Source organism: Notothenia coriiceps, unplaced genomic scaffold, assembly GCF_000735185.1.
Source record: "Notothenia coriiceps isolate Sejong01 unplaced genomic scaffold, NC01 NC01_scaffold00029547, whole genome shotgun sequence".
Taxonomy (NCBI): domain Eukaryota; kingdom Metazoa; phylum Chordata; class Actinopteri; order Perciformes; family Nototheniidae; genus Notothenia; species Notothenia coriiceps.
This window is the reverse complement of record NW_011362248.1, coordinates 12,115-22,636: the sequence shown is the minus strand read 5'-3', so window position 1 is coordinate 22,636 and position 10,522 is coordinate 12,115. Positions and strand designations below refer to the sequence as shown.

At 41.4% G+C, this 10,522-nt stretch overlaps 1 protein-coding gene across 1 annotated transcript in view; it reads right to left on the bottom strand.

Moving 5' to 3' along the window:
- Positions 1 to 4,458: 4,458 nt before the first annotated feature.
- Positions 4,459 to 10,522, bottom strand: part of LOC104958948 (NHS-like 2) — a 17,004-nt gene continuing 10,940 nt past the window's right edge. Inside the window, exons 5-7 of the mRNA XM_010786783.1 lie at positions 9,681 to 9,990; positions 8,490 to 8,607; positions 4,459 to 6,902 (exon numbers count right to left, since the gene is read on the bottom strand). Of these exons, the coding sequence (XP_010785085.1) occupies positions 6,578 to 6,902; positions 8,490 to 8,607; positions 9,681 to 9,990 (753 nt within the window). The 3' untranslated portion in view covers positions 4,459 to 6,577. The remainder of the gene's footprint in view (positions 6,903 to 8,489; positions 8,608 to 9,680; positions 9,991 to 10,522) is intronic.

Sequence of the window (10,522 nt, the reverse complement as noted above, 5' to 3'; positions counted from 1 at the left end):
CATTTTCCAAACAGGCTGGTTCCTTTAGTCTGAATGTGTGTTTGGTGGCGTGATCATTATTATTTAGAGTCATTGCGTGCCTATTGATTTGAGCACGATCCGTGTATCCATCATTTCCTGGTCTTCTCTAAAGAAGAGGGACCAATGAAAACGTTGTCATGTTGCCGTTGTTCAGCATGGAAACATTCATTAGCTAACAATGACATTATTGTTCTATTAATATAAAGGGAGGTCAGGTACTCTTTAAAACAGCTGCTAGTTATGGGTACTTTTTACTGAAGTACATTTCAAAGCCTCTTTACTTTGACTTGAGTAAAGAAGTTTAGTCAGTACTTCTACTTTCACCAGAGTATTTTTAAACACGAGTATCTGTGCTTCTACTTGAGTAAAGGATGTGTGTACTTTTGCCATCTCTGATCATTAGTATCTATTCAGAGAGGAACCTTGAGACCATGAGGGCAGAGAGCATTCACAACAGCAAGAAAGCAAACAATCAAAACACCCAGTTTTTTTTTAAGCAAGAAAAAATAATTTATTTATACTGATATAATAATTTCATCACATTGGCGATGCATGGCTGCGGGGGGGAAGCGTTTGTGTGTGACGCCTCCTCGCAGATACACACCACTGGATGGGGGAAACAGGTTATTCAATACATACACGGAATATTCCTTTAAATATGTCTTTTTCAATGAGGAATAACAAAAATAGAATAATTCCAATAGCTCTGTCTGTCTCTCTTTCTAATTATCTTATCTCTTCACAAGCTGCATGTACAGACCCATGGGCGCGTTTGTTTTACTCAACTTGGCGTGACAGGCGGGTGGGGTTTAGCGGCAAAAGAGACATCAGTTTCATTCCTACTCCAAAGTACCCCTGAAACGTCCAAACACTGTTAACCCCACCCGTCTGGTACACCCTGACATACAAATGCAGGATACTCTTTGGCCCAAATATGCAACCATCACCCCTCTTTTCTCTTTTTCACCGTCTTTCACTCTCTCGTGAAGCTGGACCGCATGTTTTTTGAATGAAAGATCTTAAAACTGGGATCAAACAGCGGGAAAAACTGTATTTATTTTTGAAGCATTTGTGCTTTTTTGGGATATATTTGTCAAAAAAAGTGGTTTAACAATTGACTTCTTTAAAGCTGTTTCTGCAAAAATGGTGGTTGACTTTGTTTGGATCGAAGTCTGAAGGGATGTTTGATTTGTTTATTCTGGGTAGTATTTAGTGGCTTTATTCATTGTCTTTAACAAATGACTGTAAACATGTTCTTCAAACCAACATCTGATAAATCTTTATGTTGGCTTTGGAGAAAAGTTATTTTTTTGACGCTCCAACTTAACACTTTACGTTTCTCTGAATCTGCAGCTAAAATAAGGAATTCATTAAAAAGTGATCTCCTTTCATCCCGTTGCAGGGCAGCAAACGAGAGAGTGAGAGAAAGGGAAAAGCTTTAAACATGATTACTCACTGAGTCACACGACAGCTGAGGAGAAAGGAGGGAAGAGGTGGAGGAAACGTTGACGGAGGAAGTGTAATTTTCGCCGTGGTAATCCCCACGTTTAGCCGAATCAAACCTTTGCTCCACGCCCTCGTTTCCACCTCCCCTCCTCCTGAAGAAGGGATTAAATATTCAATATATTTCTAGTGTCAGCTCTCTTTTCACACTCTATATAAATGTCATTTTTCAATATAATATGTTTTCAACTTTTTCAGAGATGTGCAATTTAATACAGAACTTTCATGGTTGCAGAGTTGCTCTTATGGCAGACCTAGTCCCATTGGTTAGTAATTGTGTGTATGTGAAGAGCTACAGGATCAACCAAATACACTAAAGACTAATTGCTCCAATTGTCTGTAAGTTTGTTGGTAGTAAAATCTAAAAAGTATCAAAAATATGGCACCAAGTTGGCAGTAATCTAACCAATAAGTGTATTTCTGCGTCCAGTGCAACTCTGCCTCTGAAAACTGTAAAGAAATTAAATATTTCTCTAAATATTAAATGATTGTATCCTCACACAGGGGGTAGCACGCTTTTAACCAGTGTACCCATGTGTGTCTTTGTTTACTTGTACTTCTATTTTGTTCTAGTGCTGCCAAACAGTCATTCTCATTATCAATTAGTCCATTTTTTAGCTGGATGAATTTGAGTTTAAAATTAGTTTGGCCTATAAAATGTCAGAAAATAGTCAAAAGTGTCCAAAAGTCAAGTCCTTAGATGTCTTGTTTTGCAAGTCTAAAAGCCAAATATTCACTTTTAGATTATATAAAACTGAAAAAGGCAACAAAACTTCATATTTAGGAGGCCGAAATCAGCAACTTTTGCACTAAAATGTCTTCAATTGTCAATAAATGGACTAATGGTTGCAGCATTACTACTAACCAAATGTGCCATGTTGGATATATATCGTCGCCACAGGAAGTTAAACAACGCTGAGGTTAGTTTATCCTTAAAACTCGTTGAAAATGACAAATCCTACCCATTAACAACCACATTTGTTGACGTGTCACGCACACCTCATGTGACTTCATAACAATCGGTTCATGTTATTATTGTCCGCTCCATCCTAACACTGTACTCATCTCCTTTCTCTGTTCCCACTCTGTTACCTTTGAGCTTAATTAACTGGGTTCAGTTCAGATTTTGGCTAACATGTGTCTGGTCAGTTATCTCGAGGCACCAGATTTCCAAACATGTCTTAACAGGGCGATTTCGTTTTAACAAAGGTTTGCAAGGTTGTGTGTGTGTGTGTGTGTGTGTGTGTGTGTGTGTGTGTGTGTGTGTGTGGTTGTGTGTGTGTGTGTGTGTGTGTGTGTGTGTACTACCAAGGCAGCTGAAAACAAAAATAATCATTGTAATAATATAAAATAAGAACACAGTACAGGCGCTACAGCAACACGCCCATAATTCAGTATACAAGGCAAACAAACACAGTTTTTTATCTTTTTTTTCATTCACTAAATATTTAAAACAAGCGTCACTTGACTAGTCATCATGATAATTTATGCACTTTTAAAATCTTTTTTTTCAGGATGATGGAATACCTGAAGGACTAGGAAGAGAGATGTATGTGAAGGCGTTTCTTTTTTTACTCTCCTGTTGTGTTATGTGTGGTTATTCCTTCTTTCACCCACTAGGGGGGGCTCTGACTCAATAGCACCGAGGGATAGTTTGCCAGTCCAGAGATGGAAGGACCCCTCCTCCCTCCACACATCCATCCGTGCAGGGGATAAGTCAGGTGTAAGAGCTGAACCGCTGCTAATCCAAACATTCTCAGACTGTCCGCACGCTGGTCCAGAACTGAAGGGCGGTAAGGGGGTCAAATACCACACGGCGTTTCGTTCACAGTCCAAAAGTAAAGGTCCTTTATGCAAAAAAAACACATTCAAACCCTGCCTGTTTCTGTGTTTGTGCACATCCACTCATTCATCCATGTTTTACTCAAAGGAAAAAGTATAAAAAACACAGAACAAGAGAGAGAGAGAAGGCAGAAGATAGAAAGATGTTTTTTTTTGTTGCAAAGCACAAACAAAGCACAGCATCTATTTTCTTAACAGTCATTCATTGACATTCATCCGGTGTCGTGTCGCCTGCAGATGCATAGACTGAATGCAGAGCGAAGGAGGGACGGGAAGAGAGGGACAGGCGAAGGTTAACGGAAACATGGGGGACGGAGAGAAGGGTAACAGAGGAAGCGATCAAAAGGCGGCGTTATGTGCAGAAGCAGAACGAGCTTGCCGTGTTTGGGCAAAGAAAGAGAGAGAGGGTGCTACTGTATGTGCCAGAACACGAGGTTACAGGAGAGAGAAGGAGAGATGATGCTAGATGCAGAGAGACAGATGGACTGAGAGCTCCAGTAGTGATTAAAGGAGGAGGGGGGGGAGGAGGAAGAGGAGGTACAGGCTGCCAGCTCACCTCTTAAACGAAAGTGGCGGAGGCTGTGACCCAACAGTCAAAAAAAATTACACTCAACGTCTTTTCCAAACCATTTCTCTTTGACCTTGATGCAAACATCATGAGGTCAAACAACGATGGAAAGGAGAACTCATTATAGCAATCCAAAACACCTACTAACCCTAACCCTAACCCTAACGCGAATTTAATAGTGCATTTCCGCCTTTTTCTTTCCTTAAAGGTGGGGTAGGTAAGTTTGAGAAACCTGCTCGAGATACACTTTTTGTTATATTCCATGGAATGCTCTTAACATCCCGATAGCAATGAATGAATATATTAAGTGCTTTGACAATAAACACATAAATAAATGTCATCTGTGGAAGCCGTAGTACTGTAAAAAGCTCGACCAATCATCTGAGCCGGCCCGGCTAAAGTAACTGGACGGCCTACCTGTCTGTCAGCCTTCCATCTGTGCACAAACTTATCTCGTGCCCTCATTGGTCATGTGCGCGTTCGTGTGTGTTGGAGGAGGGGGTCTGTAAGGAAGTGGCAGATTTGTTCCGGTTGTGTATTTTCAAATTCTAGCGCACTCGAGCTGGTTTCTCCAAAATGACCTACCCCACCTTTAAGGATGGTCCAATGCACCTTTAAGTACATACGAATGGAAGCATTGCAGTTCCTTTTCTTAAGGATTTAAGGAACTCAACCTGCTCTTATCAAGGCATCAACTTAGACACGGCCCAGTTACTCCGATAGGAACCGTCCTAAGCAATATGGAGCCATTCGACCACAGCCAGAGGGAGGGTAGCACAAACACAGTTTCAGAACTTTGCGACAGTGTGGACAGAAAGATTCTGGCGAGGGCCGTAATGACCTAGGGTGACAAAGTGATAATTATACCTATTTTCAGAACTCAAAACTCTGTCAGTCATTGCTCCTGTAAACCATTGGTTTGTAATGTGTGTATATTTGTAGCGGGGGTTGCTAACTTCATGCTAATCCTATTTCAAGAAAGGACTGCAGGGCAGGGTGACGATGCACACACAGCGACACACACACACTCACACACACATAGCATGGGCCCAAAAATGGCAAACACATTAACAGGCAAATGGACTCTCTCCTTCTCGCTTTTTTTCTTGGCACTTCCCCTCATTACACGCACATGAACACATACACAAGCGCAAAAATACACACACATACACACCGCTAGGTCCCCTCTGGTCTGTTTGTAGCTTTTAACAGTCCTTTGGTCCCGTCACCAGAGACCAACAATGAATAAAGACCCTGTTTTATAACCAGGCCTGCTTCATGCTCTCCGTACAGAAACTCCACAGGCTAGATTTTACCAGCGCACACACTCCTACGAACACACACACACAATGTTCTGGTCTGTCCTGTCTTTCATGGCATTAGTCCTTGGTCCATATGTGTGTGTGTGTGTGTGTTTGGGTGTGTGTTTCCTTCCATGGTTTGTAGTCCAAGCTGCTTGCTGCTCTGTACACTATTGTTAGTCTTTGTGTCCGCAAACAGATGATATCCGTTGATAGGTGCGATACATTTATCTTTGTACATGATACATATAGTACAATCCAATGAAACATGTACAGTATATGGCCATCTAGCATGGTTAACAAAAAAGATTAAGGAAAAACAAAAGACTGATCAAATAATGATTGATGAGTTTCGATTGCGCCGTGGAAACGTCGCTCCGTCGGCGAGGTTAAAAAAAAGTGCTTACGTCCCAAGATGTCCCTCCTTTTGCCGGGTGCCTCTGTGGAATGTTCTGTAAAAGGTCCCCATTCACATTCAGCCAACAAAAAAAAAAAATCTGTGACATGCTCATGCGTCATCTTTGGTGGCAAAAAGCCCCCACGTGGTTTTTCTTTGTAAATCCTGCGCTTCGTTCGCCAAAATAAGACTGTTCAGTTTCTCTGAAAATGATCATGCCTTCTATGGTATTGCAGTAACCAGGAGGAGAAGGAGAGTTATGAGAGAAGCCCACATGTTTAGGCTTTCTCAGGTGCCTCATCATCTCCATTAATTATTTACCTTTCAATTCATTCATGTAGGTCTACTGGCGTCGTCGCTGTAGTGCTACTGGTTGGAGGGTTTTGGTTGAATAATGGACGAATCGTTTGGAAGTCAACTTTTGTGTTTTATTCCAATTATTATTTGGATTCATTTGATAACTGTGGTACCTTTGAGGATCAATATAACTGCTTAAGGATTCATTAATAACCTCTGTCTTCATCTTGGACCCTTGATGTCTTCACCAAAGTGGAGCCAGGAGTAAAGATATCCACCGTTTATCCTTATATTCTCTGCTCCAACGATCCATCTTATCATCCAGCCTTCGCACTGAGCATATCCCCAATGAAGTTGTGAAGCATAACTTTAAAATCTCCATCTTTCATTAAAAATAAAGTGAGAACAACTTTCGCTCTCCACTGATTTCTTCCTTCCATAGAGGGACCGATTGGACAATGAACGATAGCGCTTCAACCATAGTAGGGGGACATTTGGTCCAAAAATGTGCTCCAATTCGATTGGACAGTGCAAATGGTCAATCAGTAGTTGGAGCGATCTGGTTGGTCAGAAGGCCCCATCTTCAGTGGGTGGCGCATTGTGGAATTGGTTGGTAGCTTTCTCAAGAGCCAACGAACCTGGTTAACTTCACTGATCGTGGGGTTTCCCGTACTCTCCTCCCTCGCCAGCTGTCGGCGAAGTGGATGTAAACTCCGTGACCCGCCGTGCCAAAGGGTTTGTGCTTTTGAGAAGCTCCATAGCAGAGACTCTGGCTCCTCCGCCGGAAGTCTTGCTGCCTTTCTTCTGAAGCAGGGCCATGAAGTTCTCGTTGCGGGAGCTGGACCTCTGACTGCCTAAGGTCATGTTTCGGATGTCGCTGCCGCTGTTGCTGTGCTTCACCGGAGATACAAGACTCTGCCGGCTGCCGAAGGAGTCCGTCGGTTCCTTACGACCAAGAACCCTCCGCTTGGACCTAGACAAATAGAAGAAAACATCATGAGTATATAAATTAGAGGTCCCCTATTATACTGTCTTTCATCAATATATTCCAGGTCTCAGATATATACAGAACATGTCTCTGATTGGCTGAAACACCAAACAGATCATTGCAGCATTACCCATAATCCCCTCTGTTTCAGCCCTGTTTCCAAAGTGCTGATTCTCTGTCTGTTACTTTAGATGAAAATAAGGAGCCCCTCCCCACGCCCCTCTGAGAGATATTTGGTTACAAAGAACACAATGGTGCTCTAGGAGGAGATTCAGGTGATAAGGGTGGGGGGGGTTACCTTGGTTACTGATTGTCTAATGGTTACACAAGCCAAAACATCGTTATGACATCATAAAGTGGCCAAAATCTGATCAGAGGGGACACGTGGTTATGTATAAAAAGACATGAAAAAGTGGATTTTGCATAATAGGTGACCTTTAAAGAAAATAATGTTAAAGTAAACATTATGTACAGTCCCCTCCAAAACTACTGGAACAGCAAGGCCAATTCCTTCATTTTTGGTGTACACTGAAAACATTTGGGTTTCGACATCAAAAGATGAATATGAGACAAAAGGTCAGTATTTCAGCTTTTAATTACAGGTATTTACTTATTTCTGTTGTCAGTGTACAGCAAACATACAGGAATGAGCCTTGCTGTTCCAATAGACACATAGAAGAAAACATAATTAAGAATAGAAATGAAAGAAAAAGAAAAAAATGAAAAGTACTCTGCATTAAATCTGTACTATTTGCATTTTGGGACGCCTAGAGAAAGGCATTCTCTAAACAAATCAATATAAATGGGGGTAGACACAATAAAAAAAGAAATTATATTAAAAAAAAAGGTGTATCAAAAAGGTCAAAATGACGTAAGCCAAAGAAGATCTTCATGATTCGGGTTGCATATGTTTGAATAGGCTACACGACAACTGAAAAACAAGCATCATAACCAGACTACATTTTCCACGAGGGTCACGAGGCCGCAGGCAGGTTTTATCCTCAAACTAAACGAGTCTGATTGAAAACCTCTAAAGCGTGTGACTACATAAGGGACTCCATCCTTTCCCTGTGAGAGATGAACACACCTTCACCTTTACTTCTCTGCCTTTCAAGCTATTTGCAGCCTTACAGGAGGGTAAAACCATGAACACTTGTTGCTTAGAGACTAGCTTTTCTTGGGATTCTGTGTGTGTGTGTGTGTGTGTGTGTGTGTGTGTGTGTGTGTGTGTGTGTGTGTGTGTGTGTGTGTGTGTGTGTGTGTCTGTGTGCTTGAAAGAGATTCTAAAAAAAAAAAGTATAAAAAGGGAGCCGCCGGTCTTGCAGCATCACATTGTACGTGAAGCCGTTGCTAGGGAACATTATGCTCTGTCCGCTGTTCACCTTTTCAACAAGACAATGCATCTCTCGTCAGAAAGGTTATAATAGGACGGATGTAACTGCACGTGCCGTTAACCTTTCCAAAAGCCTCTTAAGAAAAGGCCTCTTGCGTAATATCATTATTGGTAAACATAATAGAACGTATGTACACTGCATGACTGAAATGTGTGTGTGTGTGTGTGTGTGTACAAACCTGTGAATGATCGTGAACAGGTCTTCTGTGGTGTGTGCTGCAGGTGTGCTGGGCAACATGTCATCATCTGTTTCCTCTGCGATGTGGAGTACCGTCTTCTCGTCAGCTGCCGAGTCATCTGAACAAAAACAGAAAGAAGGTATCACATTGAAATGTAGTTTCCACCAAAGCCCTACTTGAGTCAGTAACAGAATGAGTGTATAATTGGATAATAATAATAATAATAATAACGATAAATGTAATCTTTACGGTTAAAAACAACGTGAACAAGTCCGTGTTTTGATTTGGCCCAATTTTAGAGCAATTGGTCTTTGATTTGATTCAAAACCTGAGATATTTCTACTGGTAGAATCAGCAGGTTATGTATCAAACGCAGCAGTGAAGGATCCTAATCAAATGTAGCAGCTCTGACAGGCTATCATGAAACACATGCATATAAAATGAAAGGAAAAGAGGTTACACAGTTCCTCACATTTGTTATATTATGTTTTATCAACCACTGCATGTTTGCTAGGGTCTATTTTTAATCTCCATAGCCTCTAAATAGACAAACACACCAAGACATTTCCGATTAATATGTAAGTGCACAACTCAGCAGTCGACAGATACTGCAACACTACAGAAGTTACCGAAATGAACTCCATGCTTTAATGAACAGTCCTGAAATATGTAAAAGAAAACTTTTTGAGGTAGAGCATAGACGGTTGGGTTGAATTATTTATTGATCGATGAATCACTTGCATTCAAAGGATCAAAATATGGTTTGAACACAGTTTCCATTTGAATCTCTTGTTGCATTTGAAATTCGCTTTGACAAACGAAAGCTTTTACCAAATGTTTTGGACGCAATGTGGAGGTTTTGGACACACTGCAGATGATTAGCAGAAAGGTTATGGACATGCTGATCCTCATATTTTAATTTGAAACTGGGTTCCCTTTGTAATCCGTTTTAAATGCTGTGATTGCAAGCTGACTACAATGTGGTTCTACCCTAGCAACAATCGTTTTTCAAGCCAAATGAGGTAAAAATGTGCTTCTCAAAACAGACTTTCTTCAGCTTTATCAGGGTTTATCTAATCAGCTTCATCTTTAATATAAGTTTGAGTCATGCATAATGCAGAATATTAAACTACGACTTAATTTCTTGATAAACTGTGACCCTAGTATGCAGATATTTCTCCAAAAAGTTACCTGCTCCAATCTCAGTGCTGGCCATCTTCCCTCCTAGCTCTGTGAGGGAGGAATCCTGCAGAGACGAATGAAGCGATGACTCTTTTGAACTCTCCTCGTCGGTTCCTAAGTGGTTCTCATCTTGTTCTAGCATATCGAGAACACTAGGAGAACTGGGAAACTCTTCCGGTGAGAACGTTCCTACGGGAGAGCGAAGACCCACAGGACTGTCGGCCTGAGGGGTCTGACGGTCTGTGCTCCCGTTGGTCGAGGAATGGACCGTTGAGGGAAGAAGAAGGACATTCGGCTTCTTCGGGACTGGAGGGGGAACCTGGAAAGGAAGGAAAAAAGTTCTTCTTAACGACATTAACCACAAGGACGCTCCAAAGGATTACAAAAGACCCCCAGCCACAAACTGTTCTGTCAGGAGTAAAACCACCAGACTCAGGGACAGTTTTATTCCACAGGCCATAAGACTATTACACACCTGAACTCTTTAAAGAACATCCATAAACATTCATCTGTTAGCATCATGCTAATTATCATATGTGACCGGCTCCATTGAAATCAGTCACATTGACCCGAACACACATTTTGAGTTGTATACTGTTGGAAAGAGGAGATTCCTAGCTTTCTAGTGATATCACGATTGCTGTTGTACTCCAAATATTAAGCGAAATATGTCACATTATATAATGACAGTCACCGAGTCATTATTTTGAGAAGAAGGCCTTCAAAGTTTCCTCTTCTCTGGAATCCATCGATCTGATTGGTTATTAGCGGCTAATAAATTATCAAAGTAGTACGGAGGGAACATATTTTCGTTTGGATTACTGGTCTGGGGGAAGCTCGCGAGTGTGTGT